Genomic DNA, 21608 nt, shown 5'->3' on the forward strand with positions numbered 1-21608 from the left:
TTTAGAATAGATAAAAATGTCAAATTAACTATGACATTAATGCGATTAATCATGACTAAATATTTTAATCGTTTGACAGCACTAATGGTAATATAATAATAATATTGATGAATTTAGTTATGCATGAGTATCGACCATTGGGGTTTACCTCATGAATCAAGAGCTCAAGTAATGCATAGGCTTGTATACTGATTTGCTATATTTATATTTATTTAGTTCAGAACGTGAAGTCACAAATCTTTGTCAAAAATTGTTTTTAAGCCTGCGTAACCATGATACATAAATAAAGTATTTGTGTTGTAGTATTGATTGGCTTCATTTGCTAGCTATTAACAATTTTGTCTCTTTGGAGTTGTATAGGAAGGATTTCAGGGAGTGACTTTCTCCTTTCTCTTTTGACTGCAGCAATGACAACACCTGGTGTCAGCCTGGTGTCCAGTGGTGTCAACCCAAACAACTCAGAGAACTTCTCCAGTGGTGTCATCCTGTTTGTCTACATCATCACCTTCCTCATTGGGATACCTGCCAACATCCTGGCATTCTACACTTTCTGTTGCAAAGTTTGCCATAAACCAGCCCCGATTGACATTCTACTCTTGAATCTCACCCTGTCTGACATCTTATTTCTGGCCTTCCTGCCATTTAAGATGAAAGAGGCCATGGACAACCAGTTATGGAACCTGCCTCTGCCACTGTGTCCCATCACAGAGTTCATGTTTTTCACCACCATCTACACCAGCATCTTATTTCTGACTGGGATTAGTGTGGAGCGCTACTTGAGTGTGGGCCACCCTACTGTTTACAGAAAGCCAGGTCGGACGATCTACGCGATGGTCACTAGCGTGGCTTTCTGGATCCTCTCCGTATCTCACTGCAGCGTGGTCTTTGTAATGCACTACTCCAACACCTCCAACACCGCCAACACCAGCCAGGCACGAACAAAGTGCTATGAAGACTTCTCCCACAAGCAGCTCAGCGTCCTTCTCCCAGTGCGCCTGGAGATGTTCCTGGTCCTTTTCTGCTTCCCCTTCATCATCTGCTGTTTCTGCTACATCAGCTTAATACACATCCTCTCAATGAGGCCCAAAATCAGCCGGCGTCGGCGACTCCATGCCATCGGTCTGGCGTTAGGCACACTCCTGGTGTTCACCCTATGTTTCGGGCCCTATAACGTGTCCCACATTTATGGGTTTTGGTGGAAGATTAGTCCACCATGGCGGGTCAAGGCCACCCTGCTGAGCACCTTCAATGCTTGTCTGGACCCCATCATATTTTTTCTATCTTCATCTGATGTGAGGAGCAAGCTCATGCATTGTCTGGAGAGTTTCAGGGCTGGTCTGCATAGGCATGATCTTGATAACAAACCTGAGGGTTCCTAAGTATTTTTGATGACTAATGAGACTGTGTGAATGCAAAGTACATGATAAATAAAAACAGTTTTTGATTGTTATTGTACACCACCTCACTTGGACCAATCATCACCTCCCATGGCTTCTCCTACCACTGCTATGCTGACGACACGCAGCTGTACCTGTCGTTCCCCCCGACTGATCCGGGGATCACAGCTAGGATCGAGGCCTGCCTCACAGACATCTCTGCCTGGATGGCCAAGCACCACCTCCAGCTGAACCTCGCCAAAACAGAACTCCTCATCATCCCGACCAAACCCTCCATCTCCCACGATCTCCCACCCCTTCATCCTCTGCCATGAACCTCGGGGTGACCATGGATGACGAGCTCTCCCTCACAGCCCACATTGCTGCGGTCTCTCGGTCGTGTAGATTCACCCTCTACAACATCCGGAAGATCAGGAGATATCTGTCTGAGCATTCCACCCAGCTGCTAGTCCAAGCACTTGTCCTCTCAAAGTTGGACTACTGCAACTCGCTGCTCGCCGGTCTCCCAGCATGCGCAACCCACCCTCTCCAGAGGATTCAGAACGCAGCGGCCCGTCTGGTCTTCAATCTACCCAGACGCTCCCATGTTACCCTGCTCCTCATCTCCCTCCACTGGCTTCCCATCACGGCCTGTATCAGATTCAAGACTATGGTACTGACCTTCCGAGCGGTGAACGGGACTGCACCCGACTACATATCAAGTCTCTCCTCCAGCCTTACACCCCCCCCCCCCCCCCCCCCCGCCACCTACGGTCCTCTTCTGACAACCGTCTGGTGTTTCCACCGCTCAAGAGCACCCGGTCCCAACACAAGCTCTTCTCCTGTCTGGCCCCCCAATGGTGGAATCAACTCCCCACCTCCATCAGGGACACTGACTGACTCCCCACCTTCAAGAAAAGGCTCAAGACGCGCTTGTTCTGTGAGTACAACGGCACTTAGGAATGCTTGGCTGGACCTGATGTTAGTTTCCTCCAGGATCACAATGACTCTTATTGAGAGACTTGTTTCTCTTGTTGGTTAGTTGTAACGGTTTTAAATTCTTGTACTCGCTGTGAAATATTTTACTGTTGATTGTTTTTCTACAGGTACACTCTTGCACTTTTTGAGTTTCATGTTGTTTAATTGTAACTTGTTTAACTGCATGCTCTTATGGTTGTTCCCTTTGGCACTTATTGGGTTTTTCACAATGTATGCTTCATGTTTTGGCTGCTCGCAATGTTTGGGGCTATCTCGTTGTTTTGATCAGTGACCTATGCTCTTTTGTAAAGTTCTCTCTTGGAAGTCATTTAGATAAAAGCGTCTGCTAAATTCATAAATGTAAATGTAAATTTTATTAATTCTACTGTATACAAATTATTCAGCAATTTGTTTATAACTTTTAGAGAGATTCTGTGTACATAGACCTCAATCACCTGTGGAATATTGTTAAGTACCGTATTTCTTCGATTAAACGCTGCAATGTTTATTACACAATTATAATTTTTGGTGCGGCGTTTATTCGAGGGAGGCGTTTATTTGAGGGCGGAATTGTAGCTACAGTGCGGCCATAGACAAACAAAGAATATACAAACACAAAGCCTATAAGTGTCTCAAATACAAGTGTCCTACATTGTGTAGAAATCTGAAGCAGCATGCCGAAATGATCTTACATTTTAGCTTTCAAACAGAAAGCTGTGCAGAAAGCACTCACCAGCAGCAACAGATCTGTAGCACGCAAACTTAGGGTTGATTTATATTGTACACTTACTTTACTTGTGTAATAAATACTGTGTTTTAATTTAACCAATTAAATAACAATTTTCTGATTTTTGGATGCAGCGTTTAATCGATGGCGGCGTTTATTACACAATGTTTATTTTTGGTTCGGCGTTTATTCGAGGGCGGCGTTTATTTGAGGGCCGCGTTTAATCGAAGAAATACGGTATTTAACATATTTTTTCTGCACTATTGTAATTAGAATTTGAAAGCCTATGTCAGTATACATTTAATCAGATAGACTCAGGAATCATGTGATCTTGTAAATAATCCCCCCAATAATTCAGAAATAAAAAAATTGACAATTTTACTATCAGATCTAAAATGTAGCATTTCCAATGTCAATTGCTGATAGATTGTGAACGTATAAAAAGCTATTGGTGTCATATATTGGTATCAAGCCTCTATTTACACTGTATTTACAAAGATTATAAAGTAATCTTAGGAAGTAACTATGTAGGTACATGTAGATGCTGACAGGCATGAATGCAAGTCAACATTCTCCAGTGAGTGGGAACCAAACCACAAGACAAGATTGATGATCACTCATTTGGAACGTGTGTTAGAACATGGTGTCAGATCGTTGTCAGCATAGCAGCTGATGCAGTTAGAATATAAGCAGCTCTTTATTAGCTTACTCTTCTTGATTCTCTGAGTCAGTGGTTTTTGATATCACAAAACAACCGCCACTGGCAATGACAATGGTGAAAACAGGGACTAACGGATTATTAGTTCTAGAGTAAGATAAATAAACTGGCCCCATTTCTTTGACTTGGACAGGAGAGGTTTAAGGTGGTTTCGAGGGTTATTGGCATGCAAAAGATCCAACTGTATAACAATGCATACAACCATTCAGATCAGACCTATGAGATTGTGTTAAATGAATCACAGACTACAAAAGGTTATTTGAAAAGTGCTTGGGATTGGCTGTCATTTGTACTTTTGTATTGTATTGTATTTGTCATTACATACAAAATGATTACAAAACACACTCACAGAGAACAAAGAACACAGTTATTTTCACAAAAGTTCTATCTATTCTGGAGGTTTTGTACAGACAATAACATGAACTTCCTTTACACATGATAAAGAACCTGTTCTGATTTAGGTTATTACCATAATTACTTCTTTATTAGACACGTTTAGGATTTGGATATCTTCATTAGCCTATGCTCTGACACAATGGTCTTATATGCTGTAGTACAACCATTTTGCGGAAATTATTTTGTCAGGGGTGCATGAATGAAACACAATCACAATATGGTTTGTATTGACTTACCGACCTCCATTCATTCCTCAGTAAAACATCAGTGATTGCTGATTTGATATTTGGCAGTGAAGAAGCACAGTATTTTACATAGTTAACAGACCCATGTGTAAGATCTCCCATAGCCTGTTTCAGATACCTCCATGCTATTGACATAATGTTGACTTAATAGATATGATAGTCTTTTCCATCCAACCAGGCAATCAGACCTGCTAATTGCTTGCAAGCTGCACAAATCGGGCTCATGGTTATATATATGAAAAAATATTTATTATTTTTGATCCCTTGTGGTAACGTGAGTATGCTGATATCTCTTCTACAGTGCTTCCAGGAAGTCTGTGCAGCACTTCCTTGACTCATTTCAGTATCTGGACTGACTGTCAGCGGTCTTACAGCACTTTTAGAGTTGATTTGGTGCCATACAAACTGAACTGTCATTGTGAAGTGTGTGAAAGCGTGTTGACGTCTTCCAGCCACAAGTATACCCGGAAGCGGACTGAGATTAGCCACGTCAATTCCCAGAGGCCTCTCCTCTGTTTAAAGTCACGGGTGGTCGACCCTGCTTCTAGGCCTGCTTCCATTCTCTTCTTCCTCTCCTCTACTTAACCCCATAATTACATAATTAGATCTATTAACTGGGTGTAATTGTTTTTAAAAACTCCCTCGTGTTGCAGCCACAATAATGGCTGATGTTGTTATAATCCAGACTTGGTGTTCACCAGAGATCAGGGGGCGACCACCCATGACCAGGTCGATTTTACTCACCCTGGAACACTTCCCCCATCAAACAACAGAGCTGTGTAAATGACAGGCATCATTTACATTGCATTCTCCTTCAAACACAATATGAGCAGTGTAATACCTGAGTCATCCTGAGTCATATGGGTTTCTCCCACTCATACTGACTGTGTATTAGACCGGGCTTTGGCCTCCAGCTGTTGGAGTCTGTATGGAGCCATAGTTCCATCCCATCCCTCAGCAGAACTCTGTGAGCTGTCTCATGTGGAGCCCACAGCTGTTAGGAAATAGCGTGTGTGTGTTTGTACGTGCCCCTATGAGTGAGTGTGGATTGTATGCAGTATTGTCAGTCACCCATAAGAGGACGTCTTGGCCTCCATCTACAGGTTTATGACCAAGGGTATAAACTGTATTATTCCTATGAATGGCCTGTGTCTTTTAACACTAATGACAACGATGAGTCATTACTCAGAGGAAAGGGTCTTACCATGTGGGTCCTGTTTGAACTTATCCCCACTGGACCAAACAATCAGACCATTAGGAGAAAACACATGCACATGTTTACTGGTGCAAGAGCTCAGCCCCTCGAGATAAAGCAAGCACTGACTGGATGCACATCTTGAGTGCAGACTCCATGCCATTCAGTTTGAGAATGTAAAAGGCTAGCATTACAAAATGCAGCCCTGTGAAACAATAGTCTACTAGGGCCAAGTGTAGTAGAGGTGGTTTGGAACCATATTTGGAACTACACTCTACAGGTCTTCACAATAGTCCTGTCACAGACATGTCATCAACAAACCGCAAGAATTCGTTTTTGGTTCAACGACTATTGAGTTATGCTAACAGGACAGATTTATGTAGGTGAGGAACCCAGTTTTAATTCTTGTTTGGTCATGCAAAATAAGGCTACTGCCACACTCATTCAATGGTCCTGGGAACCTTTTTTGCATGGCCACATACAGGAGTTCTTGCAGAACATTTCAGAACACTTGTATACACAAATATACTGTATATTACACTCAAATATACACACATCAGAGAAGAACTGTGTCCACTCAGTGAGTTGTGTCTTTCATCAACGAGACCACACCATGGCATCTCTTGTTCTGTTCAATAACAAAACACCAAAATAAGCATAGTTTGTGATCTTTGCTTTGTCTTATAGTATGCTCCCTGTATGTCAATACACCAGATTTTTGCTGCAACAAATGTGAGTTGACTGAAATGATGATATTTCCTTTTGCGCAAAACAGTTATCCAGACAATCGTTGACCTTAGTTTGCACGGTCAACTGAGGTTGAGCTCCATTTCATGCACCCAAAATAAAAATCAATTTGGGAAAACTGTGGCGGTCAATTGACAGTGACAAGCATGCCCCAAAAGAAATGAAAAGAAGCTTTTCTATATTTTCATACAGGGGTTGCATACGACTACACATTTAATTTTAGTTGAACTTAAAACAGAGATTCAAGATGAGTTGTAACTCAGATGCACACGCATCTTTCTTTTAAATCATATTATATTCCAATTCCTACATTGCCATTGTGTTTCTATGAAGACACGTCCTTCAGGACTAGAGTAGGTGTTCTCTATACAGTAGTCACACAGTGTTCTCAAAGACTGCTGTAACACACCATTCCGTTATTCAGCCTACAGACTCAGCCAAGCTAAAAGCCTCTCAGGACAGTTGCATCATTCAGAGTAGATATCCTCATGGTGCATCTATTAACTGTCTCGCTACCACCATCTCATGGACAGCAGCCCATGTCTGTCAGAAGAAACCATGCCGTCCTGCCTTAGCCTGCGGAACATAACAGAAGTTAAAGACATTCCCGCTCCCAGCCGGCTGGCCGGGGGAATATGTCGGCTCCTAGCTCAGCTGTGATGGATCTGGCAGAGGCGGACATGGCGTTGGCTGCTGACGCACTCAAGACACTTGGCTGCAGCACTGCGGCCCACATGTGCCGTTCTGCAGCAACGATGGTGTCTCACATACAGAGGTAAAAGAAAGATATCGAAAAAAAAAAGATCTATCCAATGGCAAGTGAGAGACTAAAAATCTATCTTTTCTTTCTTTCCATGACTGAGAACATTACTGTGGTTTTGACAGTCTGGTAACAGTGGTGCATGCCTACTGTACTGTACTGTGCTGTTGTAGGCCTGTGTGTAAATGGTCTGAGACAAGGAACATGTTTGGAGTCTGGTTCTCTGTGGACCACATCGTTTAGTTAGCAGCAGGTGGCTAAACAGCATGGTGTTACAGCATGTCATGTACACTGACTGATAGTTGGGCGTAGTTCTGTGTTGTCTGTACTGGGTTTGAAGGATGGAGCACAACGTTAAAAACTGGGACCACCCCCCCCCCCACACACACACACACACACACACACGCACACACATTATAAGCTGCAGCAGTTCCCATGCTGTGATTTATTGGCTATCTTTAGCTTGATTTAAAGTTGGACTGTGTCTTGTAAGTTGGAGAGCTTCAAACTGCACGTCCATACGGAATGAGTCTAGACGCCTGATTTCACTGGTTTATACTGAGCTCGGTGTGTATAGTAAATAAAAATGTCTACCATGACAACCCTCCACCCCTGACAGAGCCTGGAGAATAGCCCTCTTTTCTCATGTTCATCTGTTTCTATTGAATGGACAATACAAACAGAACACACCAATGAGCAAAATCCATCTACATTAGCCTATATATGCCAGCTCTGAGGCTATACTGTGGACTATCATGATACATCAAACCAGGAGAATGTCTGTGTTTGAGGTCAACTACAGATCTAGGGTCAAATTTATTTTAAGGATTCCCTCAGGGCTTGATGTTTAGAAACCTACTGACAACACTGATTCTAGATCATTGTTCAATAGCAACTCAACAGTATATTAGGTAGGCTCTGCTTGTGTTCATTGGCATGTGTACATGAATACTACAAAGCTACAGTGAAAGTGTGTCGGATTCAGAGACAATCAATAACGGACAAGCACAGTAAAGCAAACATTTTGTTTTATTTGGCACAAAACACAAAAGTGCTTAATTATAACACTGCCCATGATTGTTTGGCATAATACAAAGTCAATCTTCAATACCTGGTCTCATCCTCAGCCATATATCTTGGTTCTAATTTGTTTGTAAACTCTAGATGTTCAGATAGTTATTCCTTTGACATTTCTGCATGTTTTTTTAGGACAGGAACAAAAAGGGGTATTGCATACTTGCTTCATAAAATGTTTGTGCAAAGGTCTCTTTTTGATTAGAATCTAATTTGCTTGAGTAAGACTCCTCAAAGGCAGCAGGTCATTAAAAAGGTACTAACTTCCTTCAGGAGCTCATGCAGTAAGGCTTAAGGTAAAAGAAATGTCTAGATATAATATTCTGAGCACATACATCTATAAACCACAGAATGTTTTCATAAATATGCTGGTTTTCTATCCAAGTACATTTAAACACAGGTTTGTCCCCTTATCCCTCACTCCCCTAGAATTGCATTTTTTGTTACCATTGCAGACAAAAAACCCAGCTCTTCATTTCACATTTTTGGTCAGATACAAAAGTCATTATCATAACAGTCAAATGCACATTGCCTTTCCATTTTATATAAAAATGAATGAAAATAGAGACTCTTTGGTGGCTAAACAAAAATATAATAAAAATGTCTATATAAAAATGCATTACACAATACAATATGTTATTAATAAAGTCAACTGCTACAGCAAGGCCAGAAGGCGACAAAATCCAGCGTTGACTTTTATTAAGAACGGTGTATATAAAAAGAACAAAAGAATTATAAATTATTTAAGATGAGAGTGCATCTTCTTTGACTGCATCTTCATCCTAGTATACCATTCATACAATGCAAACACAACCACTGAGGTATTTTGTCTTGTCAAATGACTCTGTCAAGCATTCTGCTGCACATCGGGAGTGAGACACAAAAGTGCATAGGAAGTATTAAACTAATGTCCACCCCATGTCTAGAAACCATGATGTCACTTAGTGTCATTAGGTGGAGTGTCAGTGTCATTTCTAGGACTCTAGTTCCAGACACAGCAGCAGATACCTCTCCCTTGGCCGAGTGACTTCACGCCACCCGCCGAGACTCCGCCAACGAGCGGTCTGAGATTCTTCACTTTGTAAACGTTGAGAGGGATTAGTGTCAGTCGAGAATGTCCTGTTGCTCACGTCATACGTCGATCACCATGTCGTACTGCTGTTCTTTCTTCCTCTTACCGCACTTGTTGATCAGCACTATGTACAACGTCAAGAGCATGACCCAGTAGCTGGCATACACTATTGCACCTATGATTAAGACTATTTTCTCGAACTCTGGGAAGGGTTTTTTGGTGTCTTGGATGACTGTGTAGATAAGGCCAAAAAAGAGAATGGTAAACCAGACAGATATGGGCACAAGCCCGATAAAGTTCACCACAATTGTCTTCCTCCCCGAAGTCCCCCACCCGGCCTTGTTTATGGTTGCTATGGCGAACATTTTGGCTGGAAGCAGGCTGGACATGTATAACACTGAGTAGAAGGACATGAACACCATAACTATGTTGCCCCGGAGACAGCTGGCGAAGGACGATTTGATGAGTGCCACGGCCTGTACGATGAGCAGGAAGAGAAGGATGTTCCATAGCCTTCCCTGGTAGAACAGCTGGATCGCCGTGGCAATGAGGAAAAAGGGGAAGAAGCCGGTGATGACGGCCTCATAGGTCATCCACAGGTGGTGCTTGTGGAACCACATGGCGTTATACAGCCACTCTCTGAAGTAAGACTTGCTCCAGCGCGTCTGCTGGTTCAGCCAGCGCAGGTAGGTGATCGGGGTCTCCGTAAGGCACTTGGAGCGGGCCGTGTACTTAGTGGCATAGCCCAGGCTGAGGACACGGTTGGTGAGATGGCGATCATCGCCAAAGCTGCAGTGACTGCCCATAAAGGTCTGGTTGTACCAGTCCTCCATGAACTCGTGGAGGAGGGAGTTCCTGTACATCCCCAGGGGCCCGCTGATGCACTGGACACAGCCGAAGTAGGACTGGCAGGCCCGCTCGATGTTGAAGGCCATCCAATATCTCACACTACTCAGGAAGGAGATCCACGACTCATACTTGTTCAGGATCTGTATGTAGGAGACAACACAATGTTTCTGCTACATTTTGTGACATATTTAGGTCCTTTTACCTCAGTTTAGGAGTAGGGGCCATTCTAAGTTGGTTTGACACAGAGCATGAATGTGCAGGCTGTTCATTCAAAGCAGAAAATATTTCCCTCTCTCTATCCTCTCTTCACTCCTCTTGCGTTATGGTAAGAGCACCAGAACATTAAACCGATTGGCGAACCGTACCTGTACGTCTCCTCCCACGCCCCCAACCATGGGGTCCTCTTCCAGAACCTTCACCATCTCAACAGAAGATGCGGGGTCCAGCATGGTGTCCGAGTCACAAACCTGGCAACAAACAGGAAACGCTATCCTGTGAAACCCACCGACAATCTCACACTCTCCCACATTATACAACTTAGCCTTTAAACTAGGGCAATAGATCTTCTTACAGACACAAAGGCTCCATTAGAGTGTTCTGCAACGGAGATTATGACTGGTCAATCCAGATATACAGTCACCATTTAAAATGTCCAAAAATAATTTATGTGATTGCTTGAAGTGTTGGGGTGATATTATTGAGATTTAGAATTAGTAGCATTTAGAATTTATTTAGAATTAGTAGCATTAGGCAGAATGTACAGGAACAATACATTAACATAATTATATGTTAACAAAGGTAAAGCCAACACATAAAGCCTTTTAGACTTATCAACACAGCTGCAACGATAATGTGTCATGTTTTATGAAAAGCAGAGAACACCCTTTGGCATGTCATTAGTCAATTTGTGTAAACACTGCAACCTGCTTGTTTCCTAGACAACTAGTTCCAAACAAATTGGAAGTAAATCAACAGAATCATATCATCCAAATCTCCTCACTTCCTATAAAGGTTATTTTATTCCTAAATGGGAAATTATGCTATTAAGTGAGGTCAGTTGGGCCTTTGTGTGAAAAGCTCTTTGTTTATGGGAAAGGTTTAAGACCTTTTCCAGACAGGAATTGGTCAAATTGGGTGTTTACTAATGACAGCTACAGTCTATTGTCATGTGTATGATACAGATACCCTGGTGTGGCTATATGATTTAAGATGCCACTTTGTGGCTGGTCATAATGTGTTAGTGTATGTTAGGATTCTCTTGTGAATAGAAAAACATTAGAAATACTTTGTGTAATGTTTATTTAATCAATACACATTGTTCATGTTACCCGTGTCTTTCTGGCATCCCTGTATGGGTGTTCCAACATCCTTACTCATGTGTTCAGAATTAGTTCAGGTGTAACAGCATCAAGAGCTCTGGCTGGTTTCATACTGTTAGTTCTCTCTGTCAGACCATAAATGCCTGAAATCCCATGCAACTAAACACAGAACTTTTGAAAACAAAATGGAAAGCCCAGTTAATCTTTATGGTTTAGTAATAAAACAGTGATTAAGCAGCATTTGCAGCTGCAATGAGACAGCTTAAAGACAATACAAAAACGGTACACAATCAGTTCTTTATATAAAATGCTAAATGTTCGCATGATACTGGCAATCCAGATTCAACAACAGGTGTTCTATTAAAGTTGGATCGAAAGTAACAGCCCAACAGATCAGCTATGGGTTTAATGTGGTTTGATGATGATCCGTTTTTATCCAGAAGGTCCCTTTATTAGCATGCTGAGCTAAAGCCACTGCTTTTGCTCAGGGGCCAGTTCAAGTCTTGAACTACAGACCTCACCGCACGAGTCTCTATTTTATTAAACACTTTACCATACTTGTAGTCAACCAGGTTGTTTGAGGACATCTGTTTCAATGCCTCTACGCAGACTCCTTCAGCTAGAGACAATACAAACTTCACACATTTTTATGGCATTGCATGTCACCCTAGCTGGATCTCAACTCACATTTTTTGGCATTGCAAGCGACACACTCCTGCTAACTCAGTTACAGACACAGCGAAACGTTCATCCTAAAGGCACGCCTTGTCTCCAAAGCAACTTATATTAGTACTTTTTGGAAGGATTGAATTACAGAACAACTGAAAGATCTGAATGTACCCAAAGTCTTGATGATGACTGTCCATGTCTAAGCCTACAAAATTCATTCATAAATGATAAACAATATATCAAGTTATTGTGAAAACTGGCATCTTGATTAAAGTAGCCAACAGGACTTTCTGACAGTCTACCAGGACTCTGGCAGAGTAGAACATCTGCCCTTTCATTCTTATTGAGGCCATTATCCCTCATATAACATAATCTTGGGTTGGAGAAAACCCCCATGGTGAAAACAACCACACTGTGCAGTGTGGGTAGCCACTAGCTAGCTATCAGACTGATCAGCTCAATGACAAGCTCAGCTCAGTCTCTGCTCTGGGCTTAGAACAGAGGTCAGAGATGCAATTGAAAGCAACGGGTTGGAGAGAGACTCTCTGACAAGGTTGACACTATTGGTATTACCTGTTCAAATGAAGCACAGGTCTTGGCTTTCAAAAACAAGACTCATTCACTCACTGCTAGGCTTCTGTGCTCAGCATGTTTAGACTGTGAGGCTTAACGTGTTCCAGCCGTGTTAGTGTTTGTCCTTTGGTACAGTGCAGATGATGGCTTCATTAGTGATGTCTTAGATTAATACTTCAACATTCACATGCAGTGCACTTAGAATTCTGAGAAGCTTCTGGGGAAACTTTATTAAGTCATCTAATTTCTCAAGTAAATAAAAACACATTTGTTGGATTGTATGAATTGTTATTGAGTTTGATGTCAGTTTGATGAGTTTCCACTAATGTTATGAGTATTCAGTATTTGTTAGGTTTACAGTGTATAACCAATACCATACCAACCTAGTTGTGAGTTGGACTACTAATCTAGAGGAATCTGACTGAGAGCAAACATGTAAATGTGTAACACTGAGCTGTGCTGTGCTATGAACAGAGTGACTGTTGCCTCCCGATTTACCCCCAGATACAGTACACACACACACACACACTCACATGGCCACCATGCCTCTAAAAAAGGCACAAAAGCCTCTTTGTGAACCCCATATTTAGCTTGGGCACAGCCCCCCCCTCCTCAACCCCTCACTCCCTCTCCCCCATCTCTCCCCTACATCACTCAAGCCAGCCCCCCCCTCCCGCCCTGCCCCCCAAATGCTCAGTCTTACCTGCACATAGTCGACGCTCCTCCCCAGGGCTTTGAAGGCCGTGTACATGACCTCCCTCTTTCCTCCCCACTTCTGCATGATGCAGACACATTTGTTGGCGAGCACCAAGCGAGAGACCTGCTGCAGGCTCTCGGCGTAGGCCTCCTCTCCCTCCTCCGGCCCGCGGTGGTGATAGTTGCTCCTCCAGACGTATGTGGCCGCCTTGTCCCTCCCCATGATGTCGCGGAAGATGTCCATCATGTAGCTATCGTCGTCATTGTTACCATCGATCACCATGATGACCTTGATGCCCGGGTAGGTGAGCCTCTTGACCGAGATCAGACACTTCCTCAGGTAGTTGGGGTCTTCCTGGTAGGCGGCGATGCATAGCGCCAGGGACTTGGTGAGCTTGATGGGCGTTTCCAACGAGCGTCGCATGTTGCGGTGCTCGAGCAGAGCAAACAGGCTCTGGATGAAGAGGTGCACGACCAGGATAGCGCCGTACAGGCCGAAGGAGACGTGGTTGTGCGCTGTGGTGAAGAACTGGTAGCCCATGATGTAAGCCGTCGAGATGCCCACCAGCAGAGAGATCCCGAACATCGTGGTTCCAAATACCCTCAGGTACGTGAGGACTTTGTCACATCTCATCTGAGAAGTCAGAACAAACAGAAATCAGCCTTGAGATGACAGTGGAGACACACAGTAAGAGGCCATTAACATGATATATACTCTATGAGGATATATTATGACAAGCAAGACAAAGGACTTTGGTTGATAAACAAAGGAAGCCATCGTTTAGTGGTAGGGAATGCTTGCATCAGGACTTTCCAGACTAAATCACACCACTGTAACGCATCATTTGTAAACCAAACGTTCCACTCAAGCCCTGGATGCATGGTTAACGACAACAAAAACCAGGTTGAGACAGCAGTAGAGCCCCTTGCCCCTCCTTTCTCCCACCATCCCAGCTTCTCTCCCCCATCCCAAAATCCCCTGCGCTAAATGTCAGACGGAGCTCTATGACTACTTGTTCCAAGGCCCTTCACTGCGGCTGCTCCTCCATCTGCTTGGCAGACCCGGCCAGGCAGAGCACCACCCTCTGACATCATCTGTTTATATCTCCGTGGGAAGACATGAAGAATGAAAAAAGGTTTTATTTGCTCCGTCTCCTCACTGAAGAACCTTTGTCACAGAGTGGGGGAAGGTGCTGGTGATATCTGGCCCTCAAGACCTCCATTGCCAAACATGTACATAATATCCTCTCGTCCCAGATCCTTGCTTTGGGAAGTTCCATGTCCATGCAAATCAGTGTTTTACACAAATGAATGTAAAATCAAACTCCAAAGACAATGGACAGCCTTCTGCTGTTCTTTCCTGTTCTCTCATTCTCCAATGAGCCTAGATTTATTATTATTATCTCACTGATATCTAAAGGTGATGAATGTAGAAAACTGACTATATTATATTCCTGTTCTGCAGTTCTCAACATCAAGCAGGTTTTTGGAACCAAGAAAACCACTGGCTCATTCGACACAGAATCAAAGCGATTTAATCAGTGGCACGTGAGCGAGGATCCTAACGTCACCCCAACGTTTACAAGACCCCTGGCTCCTGCTCCCTGAACCTGCCAAGACCCTTCCAGAGCCAGCTGGATCACACAGACTGAGGTGATGATGTCTGAAACCTTGGAGGAACGCACGTCCCAAACAAAGTCTGCTTTACAACCTTGCTATTAACTCAGTGTGAACCTTAAACTACGTCAACTGCAAGCTAGTAGTTGCTGTACGAGTCAGATACGTACTAAAAAAGATTTATTTAGTTATAGTCAGCCAGACAACAAATGAATCAACCAATAGATCAATTCATTTCCTCCTGAACTGTTTAACGAAACATTGACAACATGAATACAAGGCGTTTACAGTCCTAAGGGCAAGGCAGGGTTGGGGTGTATGTTTCTGTGGGGTGGTGGAGGGGAGGGGAGGGGAGGGGAGGGGAGAGGGAGTGAGGGATCGAGTGAAGGAGGGAGGGAGTGACGTTGTGAGTGACCTTTTTGAAGTCAGTCCCACCAACAGATTTCAAATGATGTCACGTCCCAGTGTCTCCGGGGCCTCGCGGTGTGTTGACCTCGCGGTGTGTTGACTGACGCACTGTGGCTCAGGGAGGGTCCTCCCCTCTGCCTGAGATAACACAACACCACTGCTGACCGATGTTCAGTGATCTCAACTGACTCTGTGCCTCTACACACACTACAAAACCCTTGATTGGGTTGACTGGGCTGTCTAGACCGAGGGGCATAATGCCATATGGAGCCACAGTAGGATTGCTCGCCCCTACACCCTCTATGCAAGGGGGGAAAAGCTGCTAAATGTGTGGTAGCTGTTACATGAGAGAGCCCCAGATATTTATGCTGGGTGTCTGCGTATCTGTGTATGCCATTAACTCTTCTGTGGTTGTGTCTGGCCGAGAGCCAGCAGGGGTATGGAGAGCAAGGCGAGCGCTGCAGGGAGAGACGACTCAGCACATGTGAGATCTGGAGAGTTGAATCATGCTCAGTGGGGAAATCTCTCCCAGCTTTGACGGCACATGAAATACAACACTGAGACCCAGACTCTGTAAATCTGAAGCGGGGCCAAAGACATAGAGATGGAACAGAGCTCGGAGGACGGGGAGGTCCACGCCTGTGCTGCACGCCACTGATGTCGGCTCGATTATGATCCCACGGCGAGCAACGCTTGTAGATGAATGTCGTTAATCAGTCACACGGTGCATTGCTGTGACGGAAAGTAACACACACCTTGTGTTTTAGATTCAGTTCCAGTCCACTAGGAGGATGAATGGGGGAGGAATGGACAGACAAGGCTGTGTACCTAGGTTATCATGTCGGCCTTTATGATTGAGTCTGACCTGATATGACTGAAGGGAAATGAGGCTTGGATTAAGTCATGTGTAGCCTTAATGTATTAGCGCCTAACCCTAGTGACAGAGAGCTGTATGGTACTGTAGATCTGTAAAATAGATAGATAGCTGGAACACAGCTGGAGTGAGATGGGAGGCTTGGTCCATGTGTTCCAGTAGTGGGTGAAAGGGGAGTCTCCTTCTTGCTGAGCAGCATTTAAAATGAAGATGTCCCTCTTGACATCACTAATGGCAGGATGTCCCTGCCTTACAGCTAACTGTTTCCCAACACACATATATGTAGAGAGAGAGAGAGAGAGAGAGAGAGAGGAGAGAGAGAGAGAGAGAGAGAGAGAGAGAGAGAGAGAGAGAGAGAGAGAGAGAGAGAGAGAGAGAGAGAGAGAGGGAGAAAGGGAGAGAGAGGGAGAGAAAGAAGGGGAGTGAGGTGGGGAGAGGGAGAGGGGGCAAATGAATAGACGGAGATGTGGAGGAAAAAGGGAGGAGGGGAGAGAGAAGGAGGGGGGGAGAGAGAGAGAAGAAAAAGAAGAGAGACCAGAGAGAGGGACGGCTTGGGGAAAGGAGTAAAGAACCCATCTGCTGGTTTACAGTTTGTGTTGTGTGCTCAAATCTTCTCAAGCCTGACTAAATACTGAATTACTGCTTACAGACAGGCTCAGTGAGTATCTTACTCTATTAAATGGACACATAAACACATGAACCCACATGATGTTCGATATATTATTAATTGGGTAAGAACTTAATTGGTCCTGTTCCTACAACAGGGGAACACTGGTTTGGTTTATTCTCATTTGACATTGAACAAGTCAATGCAGTGGATCAAATCAAGTGCACTCACATTTGAACAGTATTTGCAGTATGACAGTATTACAATCTCTACTTTTGAGATATTGTAAAAAGAAGGCCATTATATCTGTTCATAGAAAGACAATTCAAGTGACACACTATCACTTCCCCACCTCTGCGGAGGTTGTGGAGGTTTCAGGGTCAGCCATGTGTCCTCAGCAGGCTAGCTGACATCATTCCAAGGGTGAAAACCAAACACACACTGCTCTGAAGACTGGAGAAACATTGGCATTCTATATCAATGACGAAGTTCCTCAGCTTTCATGTGGTCCTATTGAATTCACCCTCAACCAGATCTTACTTTTGTGGAGTACGAACGCATTATGAGAACGAGAGAAGGGACATTTTGGCTGGGGTGTCACAGAGGTGGTGCGACACCACTGTTGGCTTCTGGGTATTCTATTGGCCAGCTCTTATCATAAATAATCCTAATCTCTCTCACACTCTATCTTTCCATCCCATCCGTCCTCCTCTGCCTCTCCATCCATCTGGTCTGGCCATCTTCGGCCAGCACCAGCTGCAGCTGAGCAGCTTCCTGGCTTCCCCTGCACTTCCTCTTAATAACATGATAACACATGCTTTTTGACACTCGCCTTCATCCACAAAAAAATTGCAGCGAACACAGTGTTAACACAGCGTCGCCCAGTGGGAATTGAAACCCAAAACCATGTAGTGTAAATCACCAAACTTTGAACCAGCTGATACACATAGGACCACAAGCTTCTGCTGGGCTCAGCTTTCCAGCAGTAGGCAAGGAGCACATAACTGTATCAGATCAACTATTATGTAGAGCACATGCCTTGTGACACAGGCTGTGCCACTTTAATGCGACACTTGGTGTAGCAGGAGTTCCGGGTCTACCCTAACACGATAACGCCTCTGACATCTCTCTCTTTATTCGTTCCTGTACTTCCTGGTTCACAGCCTCCAGGGGTTGAAACGACAGGCACGGTGCTGACTGTGCAGCCTAATGAGGAACAGGCATGGGACGCTTCCTGTGCTAATAGAAAACTGTTCTCAACTCATTGGCCAAAGCTCCCACAGAGCTCTTGATTGCATGCAAATATGCACACTATTACAATATCCTGTACAAGTATACTATAGAGATTTAATTCAAGGCACTTATACTTTATATTGTATTGCTCGAAGTAAGCTGCATTTATCTGTGTGTGTCTATGTTGGGATGAGTCATCAGAACACTTCTACACACAATATGATAAATATATATGCACATCATATATACCATGATCTGTAGATGTGTCAGCTATAGCCTGGGTTAATTTCAAGTTGACTATAGTCATCAAGACAAAATAACAGTGCAAGGACTACGCAATGATATCTCTGGATGCAATTACTACACAATTTTCTGAGCTAAAGGTTGTCTGTCTGGTCAGCATTCTAGAAAATTTCACAAATTGTGACTCACATATTCCTAATGCTAATGATAGGTTATTTCTAACTTTCACACTTGGAACCTAATTAAGTCCTTTCTTTTAATTACATTTAATTGCGTGTGAATAAAGGTAGCCTGCTACAATAAATGTTCCTACTCAAGGGAGGCCTGGGAGAGCACACTAGGGATCAACTAGTAGTGGTTGATTAAGAAAATACTGTATATTAGCCTACAGAATGTAGGCCTACTCATTTTTATTCTCCACTGCTGCATCCGCAGACTGGAAAAGGTGTTGATCAACGAAATTAAACAGCGCGCGTCCCTACAGCGAGGAATGCAAACCCAATCCCAGTCGCCTACCGCCTAATTGGCTCATTGTATGCGCTCATGACGTTCTGCTCATGACGTTGTGCTACATTTCATCTTCACTGTGTGTTAAGATGCAGACAGTACTACACCAATGTCTGCGCTCAATAGAGCATTGTTGAGCGCGTATTGCCTATAAAAAGTGAAATCCAGATTTTTTTCCCATGGACATGACCGAATAATACAGACCTTGTTCACGTTGAATTGAGACTAAAATGTAAATACATTTTAATATTTCCTCAAACACAATACTGAATGAGAGTTTTTGTCTCGTCCAATAAAGTAGGTTGTAGAGTTAGGCTAGGCTACAGTAAAAAGCGTGATGTTCAGTCCCTATATGTTCAATAGTTCAGTCTGGCTCAGCAGTATTTTTGCATTAACACATGCAATGTGTATTAAGCACAGACAATACCATGTCTTGGTATTAGAATGCCGACACACTCCGTATTTTAAAAGTTTCATTCATTGATATGAAAATCGAAATGATCAAAGTAGCAGAGTATTTGCCCAAAGTGGATTGAAAATAAAAGAGTTAGAAAAGTTGAGAGTTAGGCTATCAGCTGACGGGTCATTGAAGTAACTTTGTCATTGACATGATGATGATGGCATACCTTAAAGCAGCTGTCGAGTCCTGACGTCCCGTCTCTATGATGGATGCAGTTAGCTTCTGCGTCGCTTGCAGCGCTCCACTTGGAGAAAACTTCTCTTCAACGTTTCAAGGTACACTTTTGCAGTAAGTCTCATGAAGCCTCTTAAAACGGTCCTCATCAGAAAAATAGGTTTGTGCAATTTCCAATATCTCTTTTTAACTCTTGAGTACATTCAAGTCTCTTTAACTCCTTTTTTTCAATGAAGTAGTTGTAAAATGTCCGCATTTTAGATATTTACTAATGATTGAAATCATTATGTCAGTCAACATTGGCAGTGTCAACAATAAAATAGAAAAAGTGGATAAAAAATGACATCCAACAGTAGTCAGTGTTGGTGAGAAAAGTTGTCATTAATTCAAGTTTTTCAGGCGTACAGGTTAAAATGATAAACTGCCGAACAACAGTACTTGTAGCCTACTGCCTTTTCTGCATCTAATTTCTTCCAGACGCCTGCACTTTATGCTTCCTCCTGCAGCTACAACATTTCCAAAGGGTCTTTAGCAGGGAGAGATGTTGGAGTTGTTTTAATAAGGGGGGAAGGTAGTGGGACAAGGAGGAGCAACTTCTAGAGGAGAAAAAAGTTCCCCGTGTAAAACCCATTCAAACTTCTGAGACTGGATGGGGTAGGGATGTACACGTGGGTCAATCAATTGACCTGAGTGTTGTAGAGAACTTAATCTTTGCGGAATCAACTGTTAACTGGAGATTTTAGTCTCAGGTCTTACAAAGGCCAGAGATTACAGGTATAATATATTATAAATTCAAATAATTCAATAATAAAACACCTGCCAGGTAAAATATGTAAAAATATAATAAAACATTTTGGACAACATAACATGTAAGGATTTATATATATATATATATATATATATATCATTATGGATTATGGGAAAAATAAAGATTTTATCCTTGTACAATTTAAGTCATGTCATTCATTCTCTGACATGCTGTTCACTGATTGGTCAGCAGGGTGTGCTATATAATTCTAAACCCAATGCCAAATCCCTTGACATGAGATACTGTTGATCTACTGTGGTCATTCCCCTGACCTAGAGATAGAACTCATAGAGCTCTAAATGCCGTGTTTGCACTCAACTATTCATAATGACCACTCACTTTACTGTTTCAACTATGAAATATACATTTGTTTTGGGGCTGTTATTAAATATGATCAAAATTATGAAAATCCTTTTCCCCAGTCTGTACCAGGTTAGTCAGTCAGAAAGAAGATGAATGTTAGGGTGTCCATTTTTCATCTTGCAGGCTATTTATTTAATATATTACTAATACATAACCCTGTCAAGCTCTGAAGACACTTTAAGCCAGCCAAAGACCACTACTATGGCCTGCTAGACAACAGCACTTTTCCCAGTTGTTCTTTCTCCATGTACTCATTTGACCAGGTACACAGCGACTTACACAGTCTTAGCCAGGGGAGCTATTGTGTGTCCTTGAGGGAAACGGGTGCTGTACGTTCAGTACCTGTGCTGGTCAGGAACCTTGGTTGAATGATCTGTACACAATGAGGATTGTTCTCAGAGTCTAATAGTAGATGCTTGATGACAGAGAGACTGAGGGCTTGATCCCTGATGAATATATGTATGTCAGTCTTCATTATGAACTACATCCCACTGGTTACTTAGATTTGCAAAAAGCCAGTTTAACACGTTTGGTCCACAAGTGTTTGATCTTGAATTCACTTTAACCAACTACTTAATCACACAATGACCAACAATGTATTGATTATATTTTGACGCCAGTTCTACGTTCTCAGTGACAGTGTCAGTTCCACAATATAGATAGGAGTCGCAATTGATACCAGCTGTTCCATAACCTAAATCCTCCAGAATCATGGAATAGATTTGTTCTCTTTTCTCGAGGGCGTTGTAAGTTCTGCAGTGATTTTCTTAGATTAAAAGAAAATAGTCCTCCCCCCGCCCTAAAATGTAATCACTCATGCCAAAATAATATTTAGCAAGGGCATAAGGTAAATCTTTTTCCGTATCATCACTGTGTAATAGATTCCATTCACTTGAGAGACATCATATACAACTAGTGTA

The 21608-nt window shown here is 43.0% G+C and overlaps 2 protein-coding genes across 2 annotated transcripts; one reads left to right on the top strand and one right to left on the bottom strand.

The window, feature by feature from the left end:
• The first annotated feature begins 407 nt into the window (after window positions 1–407).
• LOC136943946 (free fatty acid receptor 2-like) lies at window positions 408–1379 on the top strand. Its single transcript, XM_067237435.1, has one exon. It carries the CDS (start codon window positions 408–410, stop codon window positions 1377–1379), a length of 972 nt encoding a protein of 323 aa, XP_067093536.1.
• A 6805-nt stretch (window positions 1380–8184) lies between these two features.
• Window positions 8185–19806, bottom strand: has2 (hyaluronan synthase 2). The gene is made up of 4 exons (XM_067238216.1): window positions 19510–19806; window positions 13402–14028; window positions 10503–10604; window positions 8185–10277 (listed from the first exon to the last, which is right to left on the bottom strand). The coding sequence occupies exons 2-4, from the start codon at window positions 14026–14028 to the stop codon at window positions 9348–9350; spliced, it is 1659 nt and encodes a 552-aa protein (XP_067094317.1). The 5' UTR covers window positions 19510–19806; the 3' UTR covers window positions 8185–9347.
• Window positions 19807–21608: the final 1802 nt, after the last annotated feature.

The sequence above is a fragment of the Osmerus mordax genome, chromosome 6 (genome assembly GCF_038355195.1).
Source record: "Osmerus mordax isolate fOsmMor3 chromosome 6, fOsmMor3.pri, whole genome shotgun sequence".
In the NCBI taxonomy this organism is placed as follows: Eukaryota; Metazoa; Chordata; class Actinopteri; order Osmeriformes; family Osmeridae; genus Osmerus; species Osmerus mordax.

Excerpts from the sequence above, each read along its gene's own strand:
- LOC136943946 (XM_067237435.1), top strand. The coding sequence starts at position 408 with ATGACAACACCTGGTGTCAGCCTGGTGTCCAGTGGTGTCAACCCAAAC.
- has2 (XM_067238216.1), bottom strand. The coding sequence starts at position 14,028 with ATGAGATGTGACAAAGTCCTCACGTACCTGAGGGTATTTGGAACCACG. Across the intron at positions 10,605-13,401 it reads GGAGCGTCGACTATGTGCAG|GTTTGTGACTCGGACACCAT; the intron begins GTAAGACTGAGC and ends GTTTGTTGCCAG. Across the intron at positions 10,278-10,502 it reads GCGTGGGAGGAGACGTACAG|ATCCTGAACAAGTATGAGTC; the intron begins GTACGGTTCGCC and ends TCCTACATACAG.